This window comes from Ovis canadensis, chromosome 16 (genome assembly GCF_042477335.2).
Source record: "Ovis canadensis isolate MfBH-ARS-UI-01 breed Bighorn chromosome 16, ARS-UI_OviCan_v2, whole genome shotgun sequence".
NCBI lineage: Eukaryota > Metazoa > Chordata > Mammalia > Artiodactyla > Bovidae > Ovis > Ovis canadensis.
Genome location: NC_091260.1, coordinates 28,298,308 through 28,317,390, shown reverse-complemented (window position 1 = coordinate 28,317,390; position 19,083 = coordinate 28,298,308). Strand labels below are relative to the sequence as shown.

Sequence of the window (19,083 nt, the reverse complement as noted above, 5' to 3'; positions counted from 1 at the left end):
AGGTTTCTTAGGAGACAGGTAAGATGGTCTGGTATTCCCATTTCTTTAAGAGCTTTCCGCAGTTTGTTATGATCCACACAGTCAAAGGCTTTAGCATAGTTGATGAAACAGAGGTAGACATTTTTCTGAAATTCCCTTGCTTTCTCTATGATCCATCAGATGTTGGAAATTTGATCTCTAGTTCCTCTTCCTTTTCTAAACCCAGCTTGGACATCTGGAAATTCTTGGTTCGCATAATGCTGAAGCCTAGCAGACAAGATTTTAAGTATGATCTTACTAGCATGGGAGATGAGTGTAGTTGTCTGATGGTTAGCACATTCTTTAGTATTCCCTTCTTGGGAATTGGGGTGAGGATTGACCTTTTCCAGTCCTGTGGCCACTGCTGAGTCTTCCAGATTTGCTGACAATACTGAATGCAACACCTTAATGGCATCATCATTTTGGGTTTTGAATAGCTCTACTGGAATGCAATTGCACCCACTAGCTTCATTAATAGCAGTTCTTCCTAAGGCCCACTTAACTTTGATCTCCAGAATGTGTGGCTCTGGGTGGCTAACCACACTATCGTTGTGACTGGGTTCATTATACATTATCACATACAACTTTTTTGTACAGTTCTTCCATGTATTCTGTACATCTCCTCTTGATCTCTTCAGGGCCTACTATATCTCCACTGTTTCTGTTTGCCGGGGTCCAACCCCGGTGGATCCAGGGTAATTCGAAGGGGAGATGGAATTGGTGTCCTAGGAAAAAACTTATTTAATTAAAGATATAAAGAGAGATTAGAAAAGAATAGTGCAGTAGGAAAATTAGTGGAGAAAAAGAGGCTGAATAACTTGGTGTACATGGAATTCCAATAAAATTCCAAGACAAGGAATTTGCACCACCTACGTAGGCCACAGGTGTCTTTCCATTCTCCCAAAGGAGAGGAGGTACTGAGGCCTCCCCAGTCCAATCTTAGAAGCCCAGGCAAAATTAGCAAGCTTGGTGAATACCCACGCTCCAGATGGGCATTCAGCCAGAAGGGGAAAGAAAGAACGACACGGGGGAATCAGTCTTTCCAGAAACTGATCCGATTTCTTTATTTTTCAGGTTTGCTTATATACTTTTTGTTATACATAGGGATGAATACAGAGTCACGCGGGGGTCAGCAGACCTGACCCTTGTTAAAATCTGGTGCTTCATATAAATGTATACAAAGGTCTAATGGGTTTTACATCATCTTCTGGCCATGAGGCCTGCTGACATTTTATGGCCCTTTCTGATAACAGTCAGTCAACCAGAAAACTTATTTTTTCCAGGGGTGATTTTTTTCTTAAACCAAGCGCCACCCTCCAAATAAAGTTGCATTCCTATAGGGTGAGGGTGTAGTGGGTTACAATCAAGAAAGGAATTTACTTAGCCTAAGGTTTAACATGATTAATCTCAAAGGTTAATACTTATTTTCCTATATGCTAGTTATATTCATTATAAGGGCAGGGAATATGGAGATTTAGCAGCAAATATTGGCTCAATAAATGAAAAACCCTTCACCAATATAATTTCTAATCAACCCATTATACTAATAATTTTGTAACTTCTCAAAAGAGTCTGTATTTAGAAAGTGTTAAAGCATCTCGTGCCTCTCATGGTTGGGAGGCTGTAAACAATCACATGTGGCCAGGTGAACCTGCTCAGGCAGGCTAGAGAACCTTCAGAGGAGTTTTAAGTTGAAACATTCTTGTCATGCCCAGGAATTTTTATTAACTGGAGCTGCAAGTTAACTCCTTCTCTGAGAGAAATGGTGATGGGGGAGAGCCCCCCGTAAAGTCAGAGGTGTAGGTGAGAGCATAAAAGTAAAGTAGGCAGACTCTGGTTTTGGGGGTAGATGCTCGGGAACAGGGGGTTTCCTGAAGCTCGATCCTGCCTTTGTGTATGCCGAAGCCTCCTTCCTCATGACCTTTGCCATGGGCGGAGTTCCTCACGCTGGCTCCTGACATCTGTTATCTTAGTACCCATTCTGGGCAAAACGTTTCCTTGATATCTCCAGTTTTCCTGAAGAGATCTCTAGTCTTTCCCCTTCTGTTGTTTTCTTCTAGTTTTATGCACTCTTCATTGAAAAAGTCCTTCTTGTCTCTCCGTGCTGCTCTTTGGAACTCTGCATTTAATTGGTTATACCTTTCCCTTTCTCCCTTGCTTTCCACTTCTCTCTTCAGCTATTTGTAAAGCCGCCTCAGATAACCACTTTGCCTTCTTGCTTTTCTTTTTCTTTGTGAAGGTTTTGTTCGCTGCCTTCTATACAATATTACAGACCTCCATCCGTAGTTCTTCAGACACATGTTAACTAGATCTAACCCCTTGAACCTGTTCGTTACCTCCTCTGCGTATTCATAGGGGATTTTATGTAAGTCATACCTGTCTGGCCTAGTGGTTTTCTTTGCTTTCTTTAGTTTAAGCCTGGATTTTGCTATGAGAAGCTGATGATCTGAGCCATAGTCAGCTCCAGGTCTTGTTTTTGCTGACTGTATACAGCTTCTCCATCTTTGGAGAATGTCTTCAGTTTGATTTTGGTATTGGCCATTTCCTGATGTCCATATGTAAAGTTGTCCCTTGTCTTGTTGAAAAAGGGTATTTGCTATGACCAGTGCATTCACTTGGCAGGACTCAGCCTTTGTCTGACTTCATTTTGTTCTCCAAGGCCAAACTTGCCTGTTTCTCCAGGTATCTCTTGACTTCCTACTTTTGCATTCCAACCCCCAGTGATGAACAGAACATCTTTTTTTGGTGTTAGTTCTAGGAGGTCTTCTAGGTCGTCATAGAACTAATCAACCTCAGCTTCTTTGGCATCAGTGGTAGGGGCATAGACTTGAATTACTGTGATGTTTTGAATGCCTTGCTTTGGAAATGAACTGAGGTCATTCTGTCATTTTTGAGGTTATGCCCAAGTACTGCATTTCAGACTCCTTTGTTGGTTATGAGGGCTACTCCATTTCTTCTATGGGATTCTTGCCCACAGTAGTATATATAATGGTCATCTGAATTAAATTTTTCCCATTCTTGTTCATTTTAGCTCACTGATTCCTAAGATGTTGATGCCTGATCACGTTCAATTTACCTTGATTCATAAACCTAACATTCGAGGTTCCTATGCATTACTCTTCTTTGCTGCATCAGATTTTACTTTCATCACCAGACACAGTCACTACTGAGTGTCGTCATGGATGAACCATCTCTGTATCCCTGGAATAAATTCCACTTGATCATGGTGTACCATTTTATATCTTGTTGAATTTGGTTTGCTGATATTTCCTTGATCATTTTTGCATCTGTGTTTGTCAGAGATGTTCAGGAATTTTTTTTTTTTATTGGTGTCTTTCGTTTTGATATCAGGGTAATTCTGGCCTCATAGAGTGAATTTGGAAGGGTTCCCTCCTGTTCAGTATTTTGGAATAGTTGGAGAAGGATGAGTATTAAGTCTTCCTTAACTGTTTGGTAGAATTCCCCTGTGAAGCTATTATGTCCTGGACTTTGGGTTTGGGGGAGTTTCTTGACTACTGATTCAATTTTAATATTTGTAATTCATCTGTTATATCTTATATTTCAATCTTAGTTGATTGTACATTTCTAAAAATTTATCCATCCTACATTGTCCAGTTTGTTAGAATATACTTGTTCATAGTATTATCTTATGATTGTATTTTTCTGATACTGGTTGTAATTTCCCCTTTTTAATCTTTAGTTTTGTGTACTTAGGCCCTCTCTCTCTTTTTTTTCCCTGCTGAGTATGGCTAAACGTTTGTCAATTTTATATTTAAAAACCAGCCCTTAGTTTAATTGATCTTTTCTTCTTCTCTTTTTTTATTTTATTTTCACTCTAACATGTATTATTTTATAATGAGTTTGTCCACTTCCTTTTTAAGTTCTGTCTGAGTGGCTTGCCTTGGAAATGAACTGAGATCATTCTGTCATTTTTGAGGTTGTGCCCAAGTACTGCATTCAGGTATTTTGAAGTTCTGCTATTAGGTATGTATGTATTTACATTTGTTATAGCTTCCTGATGAACTGATTCCTTTCTAATTATGAAAAGTTTATTTTATCCTTGATAATTTAATTGTCCTGAAATCTACCTTGATACTAGTATTTTAACTCTAGCTTTCCTTTGATTTACTTTTTCATGATAAAAATTTTTATCCTTAAAATTTCAAACCTATGTGTGCATTTGTGTTAAAATGAATTTCTTGTACATGATGTATTGTTTGGTTTTTGTCTTCCCTGGTGGCTCAGTTGGTAAAATTTTGTCTGCAATGCGGGAGACCTGGGTTCATTTCCTCAGGAAAATCCTCTCGAGAAGGAAATGGCAACCCACTTCAGTATTCTTGCCTAGAGGATCCCAAAGACAGAGGAGCCTGGTGCGCTACAGTCCATGGGGTCACAAAGAGTTGGACACGACTGAGTGACTAATACTTGGTTTTTGTCATCCAGTCTAATATCCTTTGATTTGTAATTGGAGTATTTAGACCATTAGATTTAATGTCAGTATTAATATGTCTGAGCTTAAATGTAATATGTTATTTATTCTTTGTCTCATGTTCTATCTTCTGTTATACTTTTACTGAATTTTTAGCTTAATTAAGTTATTTACAGGATTTCTTTATGTCTTCTGTTGACTTTTTGTGTGAAGTATGAAAGTCGCTCAGTCATATCTGACTCTTTGTGACCCCATGGCCTGTCCATGGAATTCTCCAGGCCAGAATACTGGAGTGGGTAGCCTTTCCCTTCTCCAGGGGATCTTCCCAACCCAGGAATTGAACCAGGGTCTCCCACATTGCAGGCAGATTCTTTACCAACTGAGCTACTATTTAGGGTACTTTTATTCCTTAGTGGTTGATCTTTTGGTTTACAACATATATCCTTAGTTCATCACCATCTTCCTTTAAATTGTATGTATAGAGTGAGAGCCTTAATATGCTTTCATCCCTCATGTCCTAGTCTTTGTATTGTTTTCGTACATTTTATTTTTGCATTTAAAACTCCACAGGATATTTTTAATGATATGCTTTAAAAAGTAAGTTTTATTTACAGAAAACTAAAAAAAAAATAAATTTTACATTTGCCAACATATTTGCCATTTGAGGATCACCACTCAATTGTGTCGATCCAGATTTTGTTTGATGAAATTTTTATTGTACTTCAAGAACATGTTGTTTATCGCAAGTTGGTGATAAATTTCTTTTTGGATTTGTTCCTGTGAAAACAGGACTCCTTTGGGCTTCTCTGGTGGTTCAAATGGTAAAGAGTCTGCCTGCGATGCAGGAGACCCAGATTTGATCCCTGGGTCAGGAAGATCCCTGGAGAAGGAAATGGCAACCCACTCTAGTATTCTTGCCTGGAAAATCCCATGGACAGAGGACACTGGTGGGTTATAGTCCATGGGGTTGCAAAGAGTCAGACATGACTGAGCAACTAACATAACACTTCACTTCACTTGCCCTATGAAAACGTCTTCATTCAACCTTCATTTAAAACATGTTACATACAGTAAAATTACTCTTTGGGATACAGTTGCCAAGATTTTGACAATAGGGTTGAATATGCATAGCTTCAGTTAAGATACAGAGCAATTGCATTATTCCCTAAATTCTATCATGCTCCCCCATCATGTTGTTCATTCAGGCCCTCAGTCATGTCCAACTCTTTGCGACCTCATGGACTAAAACATGCTAGGCTTCCCTGTCCTTCACCATCTACTGGAGTTTGTTCAAACTCACGTCCATTGATTTGGTGATGCCATCCAACCATCTCATCCTCTGTTGTCCCCTTGTCCTTCTGCCTTCAATCTTTCCCAGCATCAGGGGTTTTCTAATGAGTCAGCTCTTCACATAAGATGGCCAAAGTATTGGAGCTTCAGCATCAGTTCTTCCAATGAATATTCAGGATTTATTTCCTTTAGGATGCTGGTTTGATCTCCTTGCAGTCCAAAGGACTCTCAAGAGTCTTCTCCAGCACCACAGTTCAAAACCATCAATTCTTCAGCACTCAGCCTTCTTAATGGTCCAACTCTCACATCCATACATGCCTACTGGAAAATGCATAGCTTTTACTATGTGGGCCTTTGTTGGCAAAGTAACGTCTCTGCTTTTCAATATGCTGTCTAGGTTGGTCATAGCTTTTCTTCTAAGGAGCAAGCATCTTTTAATTTCATGGCTGTGGTCACCATCTGCAGTGATTTTGGAGCCCAAGAAAATAAAGTCTGTCACTGTTTCCATTGTTTTCCCATCTATTTGCCATGAAGTGATGGGACTAGATGCCATGATCTTCATTTTTTGAATGTTGAGTTTTAAGCCAGCTTTTTCACTCTCCTCTTTCACTTTCATCAAGAGGCTCTTCAGTTCCTCTTCACTTTCTGGCATAAGGGTGGTGTCATCTGCATATCTGAGGTTATTGAGATTTCTCCCGGCAAACTTAATTCCAGCTTGTGCTTCATCCAGCCTGGCATTTTGCATGATGTACTCTTCATATAAATTAAATAAGCAGGGTGATAATATACAGCACTGATACATTCCTTTCCCAATTTGAAACCAGTTCATTGTTCTGTGTCCAGTTCTAACTGTTGCTTCTTGACCTCTTTACAGGTTTCTCAGGAAGCAAGTAAGGTGGTCTGGTATTCCCTTCTCTTGAAGAGTTTTCCACAGTTTGTTGTGATCCACACAGTCAAAGGCTTTGGTGTAGTCAATGAAGCAGAAGTAGATGTTTTTGTGGAACTCTCTTGCATTTTCTGTGATCCAACGGATGTTGGGTATTTGACCTCTGGTTCCTCTGCCTTTTCTAAATTGAGCTTGAACATCTGAAAACTCTCATTTCACTTGCTGTTGAAGCCTGGCTTGGAGAATTTTGAGCATTACTTTGCCAGTGTGTGATATGAGTACAATTGTGCAGTAGTTTGAACATTCTTTGGTATTGCCTTTCTTTGGGACTGGGAAGAAAACTGACCTTTTCCAGTCCTGTGGCCACTGCTGAGTTTTCCAATTTGTTGGCATATTGAGTGCAACATTTTCACAGCATCATCTTTTAGAATTTGAAATAGGGCAGCTGGAATTCCATCACCTCCACCAACTTTGTTCATAGTGGTGCTTCCTAAGGCCTATTTGACTTCTCACTCCAGGATGTCTGGCTCTAGGTGAGTGATCACACCATCGTGGTCATCTGGGTCATTAAGATCTTTTCTGTATAGTTCTGTGTATTCTTGCCATCTTTTCTTAATAACTTCTGCTTCTGTTAAGTCCATACTGTTTCTGTCCTTTATTGTGCACATCTTTGCATGAAATGTTAGTCCCTTAGTATCTCTAATTTTCTTGAAGAGATCTCTAATTTTTCACATTCTATTGTTTTTGTCTATTTCCTTGCATTGATTATTTAGGAAGGCTTTTTTTAAAATTTAAATTTATTTATTTTAATTGGAGGCTAATTACTTTAAAATATTGTATTGGTTTTGCCATACATCAACATGAATCTGCCACGGGTGTACATGTGTTCCCAATCCTGAACCCCCCGCCCACCTCCCTCCCCATACCATCCCTCTTGGTCATCCCAGTGCACCAGCCCCAAGCATTCTGTATCCTGCAACAAATCTAGACTGGTGATTCATTTCTTATATGATATTATACATGTTTCAATGCCATTCTCCCAAATCATCCCATCCTCTCCCTCTTCCACAGAGTCCAAAAGACTGTTCGATACTTCTGTGTCTCTTTTGCTGTCTCGCATACAGGGTTATCGTTACCATCTTTGTAAATTCCATATATATGCATTAGTATACTGTATTGGTGTTTTTCTTTCTGGCTTACTTCACTCTGTATAATAGTCTCCAGTTTCATCCACCTCATTAAAACTGATTCAAATGTATTCTTTTTAATGGCTGAGTAATACTCCATTGTGTATATGTACCACAGCTTTCTTATCCATTCATCTGCTGACGGACATCTAGGTTGCTTCCATGTCCTGGCTATTATCAACAGTGCTGTGATGAACATTGGGGTACACGTGTATCTTTCAATTCTGGTTTTCTCGGTGTGTATGCCCAGCAGTGGGATTGCTGGGTCATAAGGCAGTTCTATTTCCAGTTTTTTAAGGAATCTCCACACTGTTCTCCATAGTGGCTGTACTAGTTTGCATTCCCACCAACAGTGTAAGAGGGTTCCCTTTTCTCCACATCCTGTCCAACATTTATTGCTTGCAGACTTTTGGATTGCAGCCATTCTGACTGGTGTGAAGTGGTACCTCATTGTGGTTTTGATTTGCATTTCTCTGATAATGAATGATGTTGAGCATCTTTTGATGTGTTTGTTAGCCATCTGTATGTCTTCTTTGGAGAAATGTTTATTTAGTTCTTTGGCCCATTTTTTGATTGGGTTGTTTATTTTTCTGGAATTGAGCTGCAAGAGTTGCTTGTATATTTTTGAGTTTAGTTGCTTGTCAGTTGCTTCATTTGCTATTATTTTCTCCCATTCCGAAAGCTGTCTTTTCACCCTGCTTATAGTTTCCTTTGTTGTGCAGAAGCTTTTAATTTTAATTAGATCCCATTTGTTTATTTTTGCTTTTATTTCCAGTATTCTGGGAGGTGCGTCATAGAGGATTCTGCTGTGATTTATGTCGGAGACTGTTTTGCCTATGTTCTCCTTTAGGAGTTTTATAGTTTCTGGTCTTACGTTTAGATCTTTAATCCATTTTGAGCTTATTTTTGCGTATGGTGTTAGAAAGTGTTCTAGTTTCATTCTTTTACAAGTGGTTGACCAGTTTTCCCAGCACCACTTGTTAAAGAGGTTGTCTTTAATCCATTGTATATTTTTGCCTCCTTTGTCAAAGATAAGGTGTCCATAGGTGCGTGGATTTATCTTGGCTTTCTATTTTGTTCCATTGATCTATATTTCTGTCTTTTTGCCAGTACTGTACTGTCTTGATGACTGTGGCTTTGTAGTAGAGCCTGAAGTCAGGCAGGTTGATTCCTCCGGTTCCATTCTTCTTTCCCAAGATTGCTTTGGTTATTCGAGGTTTTTTATATTTCCATACAAACTGTGAAATTATTTGTTCTAGCTCTGTGAAAAATACCACTGGTAGCTTGATAGTGATTGTGTTGAATCTGTAGATTGCTTTGGTTAGTATATTCATTTTCACTATATTGATTCTTCTGATCCATGAACATGGTATATTTCTCCATCTATTAGTGTCCTCTTTGATTTCTTTGACCAGTGTTTTACAGTTTTGTATATATAGGTCTTTAGTTTCTTTAGGTAGATATATGCCTAAGTATTTTATTCTTTTTGTTGCAATGGTGAATGGAATTGTTTCCTTAATTTCTTTTTCTGTTTTCTCATTATTAGTGTATAGGAAGGCTTTCTTATCTCTCCTTGCTTTCTTTGGAACTCCACTTTCAGAAGGATATATCTTTCCTTTTCTCCTTTGCCTTTTGCTTCTTTTTTTCTCAGCTATTTGTAAGGCCTCCTCAGACAACCATTTTGCCTTTTTGCATTTCTTTTTCTTGCAGATGGTTTTGTTCACCGCCTCTTGTACAGTGTTTGGAACTTCTGTGTGTTATTCGGGCACTCTATCAGATCTAATCCCTTGAATCTATTTGTCACTTCCGCTGTATAATCATAAGCAATTTGATTTAAGTCATTCGTGATTGTGGTTTCCCCCTTCATATTTGGTCTTTTCATCCCCACCCCAAACCTGACAATTGCTGATCTCTTCTCTATCCCCATAGTTTTATTATGCTGGTTCACCTTGAAGAGGGAGAACAACTTCAATAAGCCTGTAACTTCTCTACCTTCCCCTGGATTCTCATTTGGCCTTCACCTCCTGGGTCAGATAAGTATATTAACATATTTGTCTCTGTGATGAAGGATTCTAGTTTCTCTATTATATACCCAGACTATCAAGATCAGAGACAAACTGATGTGTGTTTCAATTCATCCTTACCAGTACCATCTTTTCCTTGCTCTTCCCTAATTTGCATCCACCTTGCTTGCCTGACAGCCTCAGTCTTAGCAGGCACTGTGTCCCTGGGTCATAGGAATTTGCCCATCTCGGTGCTCCTGTCCCTTTCAGTTATAGTTCTAGGTCCAGCATTGCATTCCTGCCACTGTCTCAGGTGTAGAGGATTTTGTTTTTATTCAGTGCTCCAAATCGTAATGAATATTGTCCTTTCCCTAGTAGTTTAAGTCTTTTGTTTGGTTGGAGAGACAAGGAGAAAAGATCTGGATAGAGCTTTATCCCTGACACACAAATAGTGGCTGCTATTCCTTTCCACCCAGGCCTGCACCATGTTGGATTTTTAATTGGATGCCGAAGACTATAAATTTCATTTTGTAGAGAATTATATTTTGTTTTATTCTTTTAAAGGATTTTATGTTTCCTTCTGCCTAATAGTTGTTTCTAGATAAGTTTGATAATTTAGAAACTTATTTTTAGGTTCTTTAGGGTGGGTTTAGAGTAGTCCTTATTCTAAGGCTTATTTTGCCCCACTTTTAGGGAATGACCCTTTGGGTCACTACTGAATGCCTCATTATTGAAGAAGTCCTTTTCCATCAGACTGGTTGGAACATAATGATTCCTGGCCCTGTGTGAGCTCTTGAAAGTGTTTGGCTTATAGCCTCTGTAATTGTTCTTTCCCCTGTAGGTGTTCTTAGCACAGTCTCCTGGAGTTTTACTCTAAGCATGACCAGATTAGAATTTGATCAAAGACTCAAGGGGAAACCATATACAAGTTTCTGAGGCTTTTTTCTTCTTATTTCTCTTGGATACTGTGCCCTACAAATTTTAGTTTGCCTTTACCTCTTAAAAATCTGATTCCTGTTTCCTCAACTCAGAAAGCTGGCTAGACTCTGTTGGGGTTCCTTCAATTGTCTTCAGAATAAAAGTCTGTATGACTGTAAGCTCTGTTAATTTATTTCTCTCAGAAGTCACTATTTCGCTGCCTGTTGTCCCACTGACTGAAAATAGTTGTTTGTTAAATTTTGTTCAGTTTTCTAGTTGTTTGTTGCAGGAAGCTAATTCTAAACTCCCATTCCTTTATGGCCCTAAGTGGAATTCCAAAAATCATTGTTTTCTTCTTTCTCCTATTTGTAGGATACTTATTTTCTCCTGATGCTTACTTTTGTCACTGAATTTCAGCAATTTTATTAAGAGCCGTAGTTTCCCTTGTGTTTACACTGTTTAAGAATCCTTGAGCTGCTTTGATCTATAGGCCTTTGGAAAATTTGGCTATGGTTTATCCTACTGTCATGTCTTTTCTCCACTTACACGTGTTGCTATTGTTTTTCAGTTGCTAAGTTGAGCCTAACTCTTTGCAACTCCGTGGATCACAGCATGCCTGTACCTCTCTTCTCCACTCAAATTCATGTCCATTGAGTCAGTGATGCTGTCTAACCATCTCATCCTCTGCCACCCTCTTCTCCTTTTGTCCTCAGTCTTTCCAAGCGTCAGTCTTTTCCAACGTTTCAGCTTTTTACATCAGGTGGCCAAAGTATTGACGCTTCAGCTTCAGCATCAGTCCTTCAAATGAATAGTCAGGATTGACTTCCTTTAGGACTGACTGGTTTGATCTTGCAGTCCAGGGGACTCTCAAGAGTCTTTTCTAGCACCATAATTAGAAAGCATAAGTTTTTTCACACTCAGCCTTTTTGGTCCAACTCTCACATCCATACATGACTACCAGAAAAATCATAGCTTTGACTATATTATTTTTGTCAGCAAAGTGATGTCTCTGCCCTTTTTTTTTTTTTTAATGTCTCTGTGTTTTAATACACTGTTTAGGTTTGTCATAGCTTTCCTCCCAAGGAGCAAGTTTTTTTTTTTTTTCCTCGTTTGTTATTTCTTTTGCCAGGCCCAGGGCCCCTGACCTCTAGACAAAGTCCATGGGAGGCTGTGGTGGGGGGAGCGGGGCAGAGGGGGAAGGGAAGTGCAGGTTGGCATCCTTACTCTCATCTCAAACCACAGGCCAGCAGAGGTGTTTCAGGATTCACAATTCAGTTCATCATGATGCTGACAAGTTTCTACTTTTATAATTGCTTGAGAAAAAAACTCTCCAAAGTGCTGAAGTGTGCCTGGGTCCACCTCCACATTCCTGGCCCCTCGCCACAGATGCTTACTTGCCAGGCACACAGCTAGCATGGGCACCCCAGGCCCCTGCCCCCACCAGGACAGGGCTGCTCCACCACAGGACCTTGGAAGGCAGGACAGTGGTAGGGGCAGGACAGGGCTCCACCCTGACCTCATGGCTGACCCCCGGCCTGTCTCCTCTTATGAACAGTGGGCTGGCAGCACCTAGGGCTGTCTCAAGGATCTCCAGGCTTGGCTGGGAGGCAGGGTGTGCCAGGGGTCCTGTCATCTACCCTATCATCATGGTCAGGTCAGGAAGGGAGAGGAGCAAGTATCTTTTAATTTCATAGCTGCAGCCACAGTCCACAGTTGAATTTAGAGCCCATGAAAATAAAATCTGTCTCTGCTTCCATTTTTCCCCTTTCTATTTGCCATAAAGTGATGGGACCAGATGCCATGCTCTTAGTCTTTTTTAATGTGAGTTTCAAGCCAGCTTTTTCAGTCTCTTATTTCACCTTCATCAAGAGGCTCTTTAGTTCTTCTTTGCTTTCTGCCATTAGAGTGATGTCATCTGCATATTTGAGGTTTGATATTTCTCCCAGCAATCCCTCCACTCTTCCCCAGGAGCATATTGGACACCTTCTGACCTGGGGAGCTCATCTTTCAGTGTTATATCTTTCTGCCTTTTTATACTGTTCATGGGGTGCTCGAGGCAAGAATACTGGAGTGGGTGGACCATGTTTTGTCAGAACTCTTTGCTATGACCTGTTAGCCTTGGGTGGCCCTGCACAGCATGGCTCATTGAGTTACTCAAGTCCCTTTGCCATGACAAGGCTGTGATCCATGAAGGGGCATTTACATTTATGTTACACTATTTGATGTTTCCCATAAGTCACTTCAATTTTGCTCATTTTTTTCCTCTTTTTTCTTCCTATGCTAGATTTTTTTTCATCATTTTTACTTCTGTATGTTCATGTTCACTGATTTTTCTTCTACAGTATCAATTTGCTAATAAGTGAAAGTTTTAATTTCAGAAGTTTTTTCTTTAGGTAAACCATTCATTTAGTATTAAGGTAATTTATCTTCTTGTTATACTCATGAAAATATGTCATAGCTGATTTAAAGTCTGTCTATTTATTCAATCTTCTCCACTTTGGGGGAGATTCTTTTTTATTTATTTTTTAATTGAAGGATAAATGCTTTAGAGAATTGTGTTGGTTTCTGACAAACATCAGCATGAGTTTTCTACCAAACTTCAACATGATGGAACGTGGGGGATATTTCCATTGAACAATTTTTCTCCTGGTTGTAGGTCACTTTTTTTTGGGTACATAATCTAGTAATTTCTCTTGTAGGTACAACATTTTGATTTAACATTACTGAGTGTCTGGATATTATTCTTCCTGTAAAGAATGTTTTAGCAGACATATGAGTTATTTATGATTGAATTTCATTCTTTGGAGGCCAACTTTATTAGGGTTGCTTTTTAGTAACCTTTACTCTTGGGCTAATTTAGCCCTACTTTTACGACAGAACTCTGCTGGAACCTCTCCTCAGTCAGTTCAGTTCAGTTCTGTCACTCAGTCGTGTCCGACTCTTTGCGACCCCATGAATTGCAGCACGCCAGACCTCCCTGTCCATCACCAACTCCCGAGTTCACTCAAACTCACATCCGTCGAGTCGGCGATGGCATCCAGCCATCTCATCCTCTGTCTCCTAAATACTCCATATATTCCTTGAGATCCTTCTACTCTGGCTGCTTGGGACTTGAACATCTTCCCAGCTTTACTGTGAGCCCTAGTTGAATAGTTATGCTTCACTGGAAGATGTCTTTTCCAGGGTAAATTTTCTTTATCTGATTGTCTGATATCTCACCCTTCATACCTCCATAATGGTATTCAACCAAAAAATTAGAGGAATTACTATACAGATTTCTGGAGCTTTTTTCTAATTACAGGCCTCTCCTTGCTGGTACAACAGTCCTGTAAATTCTAGCTGTTTAGCCTTTATAGCCTCTGTTCTTAGTCTTAAATCAGCAAGGCTGCCGTACACTAATTGAGTTCCTCTTCCCTACACCAAGGTTCTGAAAATTCCCTGAGGCAGATATCCAGGGTTATTTTTAGGCTAACCTCATTTATTTGACTTCTCTGAGAGATCACAGCCCTGTGCTTTTTTTTTTTTCTTCTTTGGTCTAATGTCTTAAAACAGTAGTATATTTTGCCTAGTTTTATCAGTTGTAATGGTGAGGGCATGTCTAATCCCACTTACTTTAGTATTGTCAAGACCAGAAGTAATCAATGTATTTTATTTACATCAATTTTAAATACAATTTTAATTATGTAAGTATAACTTATTTTCCCATTAAAACAATTTTCCATAAAAGTTAGTTTCCTTTTAATAACTTTCCTAATCTTGAAGTTCTTTCTTTCTTCAAACCATGTGATGTCAGTTTGGTACATAGCCTGTAAGGTACCTTTTCTATTTATATACATATATTTCCATAGAAAAGTTATAATATTGATTTTTTAGGTGGTATATGCTTATAATATCATAATTCTGAGTATATTTACTTCTTTTTCACTTGCTTTAGAAAATGTATTAGAGATGTACTTATTATTAAATCTATTTCACAGTATGTTGAGGTAGTTAACATATTAAATAATGTGATACTTTCATATGATAATATTTTCAGCCAGAATAGAGATTGGTCCTCAGAAGATCATCTCCTGGACTTATTGCAAATGCTTTCCGTTTTTTTCCAGGCCTTTCCAGCCATACTTTTAGCAATGTTGCCTTGTTTCTCTCTGTCCCAAGTACTGCTCTTGCCTAGAGACAGACAGGCTTCAAATCCACCCCAAATAGTTCCCCAGGGCCCTTTTTGCTTCCGTTGTCACAACTTTGGCATAGGCCGTTCTTTGTGTTGTTCCCATCTGCTATGTACTTGCCCTGTTCTTGTCAATCAACCCTTTCTGTCATCTCATAGAATGAAATTCTGTAGACCCGGAAGGGACCTGAGCCAATTATCCAGCGGAGTTTAAGGGGAAAAGAAACAGAGACTCAGAGAAGTAAAGCAACTGTCCTAAGGTCAGAAGTACTAAAGAACCAACTGGGAAGTCATAGTGTCTCAACTATAGATCACATTTATTTCTGCAAATCTAGTTCAAAAGGCCAAAATTGTCGCTGAAATTTTCGCTGTACTTACACAGCTGAAACTTAGGGCCTTTATAGCTCCCTGCACAATTATTCCTCTCCCCCAATCCTCTAAAGCTTTTTTCTTCTCTTTTTTCTTTTGCTATGCCACACTAGGATCTTAGGTCCCCAAACAGGGATCAAACCCAGGCCCTCAGCAGTGAAAGCGTGGAGTCCTAACCATTAGTGAAAGTGTGGCGTTCCCCTTTTAAACTTTTCTTGAGCATCTTGATGGCGAATATAGTAACTCCTTTAATCTGTTATTAGAATCAGAGATTGAAGGCTGGGGAAAGTTGTCATGAATAGTTTTTCTCACACACAGAATGAAATAGGGTGCCAAATTTGTCCATTCAGTGACTTTGTGCTTATGTTTTAATTTGATGGTCTCAATGAAGTAGAGGGATTTTTTTGTTTTTTGTCAGTTTAAATGTGGCTATTCCATGAAAAAAAAAAAGTTTATAGATTTGTCTTGGCAATGGGCGGGAATAAGGAGAGAAGGGCAGTATGTATTTCCTTCCTACCTAAAAGTGAATTTATATTTTTGTGTTTTACTTAAATATGAATTTTGTGAAATAAAATCTGAACTAGTCATGACTAATCATGCATTTTGATATAACAGAATACAAATGATTCAGCTGATGATGAAAATATTTGTCATGTGTGGCACATGAATATAGAAGCCCTTCCAGAATGGATACATTGCCTGATACAAAAAGTAAGTTCCTTAGTTTCTAAGTAAATTTAGGAATATGCTACTTTCAGAATGTTATTGTCCTTATTTTGGAGCTATTTTTCTTGAATGCATTGTTTCAGGAAACATGAATGTGTATGTAACTCTTGATTACACTTACTGCTTTCATTATTACTGGAGTGCTCTGAGTACTTCTGTAACTCAGATTTGCACTTGAAAATTCCCCTTCTTTGAATTCTCTTTCCACCACTACCGACTTGTTCCATCATTTTCTTAGGTCTTTATTCTTAATTGAGGCATCACCTGGCCAATCTATCAACTGCCTCTCCCAGCTATTATCACTAAACACTTCCTTTCTCTCTTCTCTACTATATATATCTGTCTATGTTTTACACACACATTTTACAAGATATGTAGAACTTGTAAATATGCTTAAGTTTGTATAACATATATAAATTGTTATGCACATCCATACACATATGCACATATATATACATCCACATCCACATACACAAATGACTTAATGATCATGTTAATTACCTAGATGCTCTACTAGGATATAAACTCCATGAAGTCAAAAGTTTTTGTTTTGTTCGTTATGTATTATATCCCCCAGTACCTAGAACAGTCCCTGTGAAGTGAATGAAATATCCTGTGGGTATCACTCATGTATGCACACACATGTAAAATAAACTTGAAAATTAATGACTCTTACTGGCACAATCAGAATGAAAAAACCACACTTTTAAGAATCCTTAATGAAATAGTATAAGAGCAGGAACTGTTCAATGTGGCCTCATTATTTCTCCCAGCAAAACACCTAAGTATTAGAAAAGTATAGAAAATCATATTAAATATGATTTGGGGAAAATATAGTTGCTTTCCTCCACTGACTAGCTTACTTTTTTGGTTAAAAATACCATTAGCTAGATATCTCTTGCATTCATTCTCACATTGTAGTGATTTCCTGGGAGAATGCCAGGGTACTGCTTATAAGTGTCCTGAACTTTGCAAAATATATTAGCACATTTCAGATATTCCACTGTTTCTGTTAAAAGATATTTTTAAGCTAGTTCACTATTTATTTGTAATCTGAATAGAGAAAATGAACTAACTGATACATGCAACCAATATCTTTCAGTTGTATGTAAAAAGGCAGGAAGAGCTTTATTCTGCTGTTTGGGTAAAGTTCCCTCCCACAGTGCTTGGTATGCAAGAAGTGTATCAAAACAGACACTTTTCTGTGAGATTTTACTTGCAAATTAAGCTCTGTAGACTGATTTGCTTCCTGGTTCCATAGTGTATTTTTCTTTTCATTAGTTCACACTGTATCCATATTCAGTCTATTGTCTAAAAGACTCTTTAGAATCTTGGGAGTATTGTCTAGATGGGTGTGATGTGCACTATGTTATCATTCTAGACCTTTGGAGCTTCTTATCTCTGTTTATTGGAAGGTTTGTTTCCATTTACTGTTCTGTCTACTAATCAGAAAACAGAAAGCTGGCCTTTTCTGTGGCATAAAAAACTTTCATGTGGTCGGCTTAAAAAAAAAAAACAACTCACATTCTCTTTGGTTACTTTACAATGAAAGCATTGTTTTTATTTTCCTTTATTACCTGTAGGCCCAGTGGACAGTTGGAAAACTGAATTGCCCTTTCTGTGGGGCCCGTTTAGGGGGCTTTAATTTTGTCAGCACTCCAAAATGTTCCTGTGGCCAGCTTGCAGCTGTACATCTCTCCAAGAGCCGTACCGATTATCAGCCAACACCGTCAGGCCGACTAATGAGACCATCGCTGAAATACTTGTCACATCCTAGAGTTCAGTCAGGTTGTGACAAGGAAACTCTGCTGACAGGTGGCGCCTCCAGAAACAGAAATCACAGGTTTTTTAACATGGGCCCAAATAATAATGGTCCTGGAAGATTAACTGAAGCACTCTGCCTGGAGGTACGGTCAACATATTTCAAGATGAAGAACGAAAAACTGCTCTTCAAAGCATCAGATCCAAAATACCAGCTTTTTGTTCCGCAGCTTGTGACCACCAGATGCGCTCCGAGAGCTTTTCATAGAAAATCACATAGTTTGGATCTGAGCATCAGTGAGAAACTGACTTTATTACCCACTTTATATGAAATCCATAGTAAGACTGCTGTATATCCTGGGCTCAATGAGACACAGCCTGTTGACCTTCCGAGCTTGCCTTTAGAATCGAATAAAAATAACTGTTCCTTTCAGATTTCATCCAGTTTTGATCCTAATATGCTGCTGCAAAGATTTTCAGTGGCTCCCGGTGAGACCCAGACACAAAGAGGAGGAGAATTTCAGTGTGGTCTAGAAGCTTCTGCCGTGTATTCTGGCCATGCTAGTCCTAACAGCCTGACTTTCCTGATGGACCTGCCTGCAGCTGGCAGGAGCACACTGGAGGCTGAGGACCAGGAAGAGCACCTGTCTCCTCTAAACTTCCTGCACTCAGGCAGTTTTTCACTGGGTGCCATTAATCAGAGGCTCAGTAAGAGAGAGAAGAGCAAACTGAAGAATCTGAGACGGAAACAACGAAGGCATGAGAGGTGGCTGCAGAAGCAGGTAATTTTTAATAGAGTTTCCTAAAAACCCTATATTATAAATGTCAGATGTTGGGGAGAGGAGCTAACTTTGAATACCTTTATTATAAAAACTTAGGTCTGAGTGATTTCTGAAATGAGATTTCACCAAGTGAACTTAATAATCACATAGCTCTGTTATAACTGGCAGGTATAATCATGTCTCTGTGCTTACACATGTTTAGAAAATGCCCTTTTTTGAGGTTTTCCCCAATTTTACAAATACTTCATAGGAACATTCCTCTCATGATGTTGAGGCTAGGTTGTTATACACATTTGAAATATATTCAAGTTAGGATTGTTTTGCAGTGTTGATTTTTCAGGTTAAATTGAAACAAAGTCTCCCTGAGTAAATGCAGTATAGTAAGAAATTCATTCATTTTCATTACATTTAGTTTAAATGGATATTTTCAAGGAGCCTGGTTTAATTATGTGCCCAAATTAGCCAGATATGGTTAACTGTGCTAAACTGTGAAAATTATCTAAAGGATAATTGACTGTGTAATTTTATGGGAGAGGGTGCTTCTCT

At 38.9% G+C, this 19,083-nt stretch overlaps 1 protein-coding gene across 2 annotated transcripts in view; it reads left to right on the top strand.

Annotated features, from left to right (window-relative positions):
- The window catches only part of RNF180 (ring finger protein 180), a 304,519-nt gene that overhangs the window by 53,322 nt on the left and 232,114 nt on the right, over positions 1-19,083 (top strand). For both annotated transcript variants that reach the window (XM_069556325.1, XM_069556324.1), the window contains exons 3-4: positions 15,884-15,979; positions 17,578-18,537. In XM_069556325.1, coding sequence (XP_069412426.1) covers positions 15,884-15,979; positions 17,578-18,537 — 1,056 coding nt within the window. The remainder of the gene's footprint in view (positions 1-15,883; positions 15,980-17,577; positions 18,538-19,083) is intronic.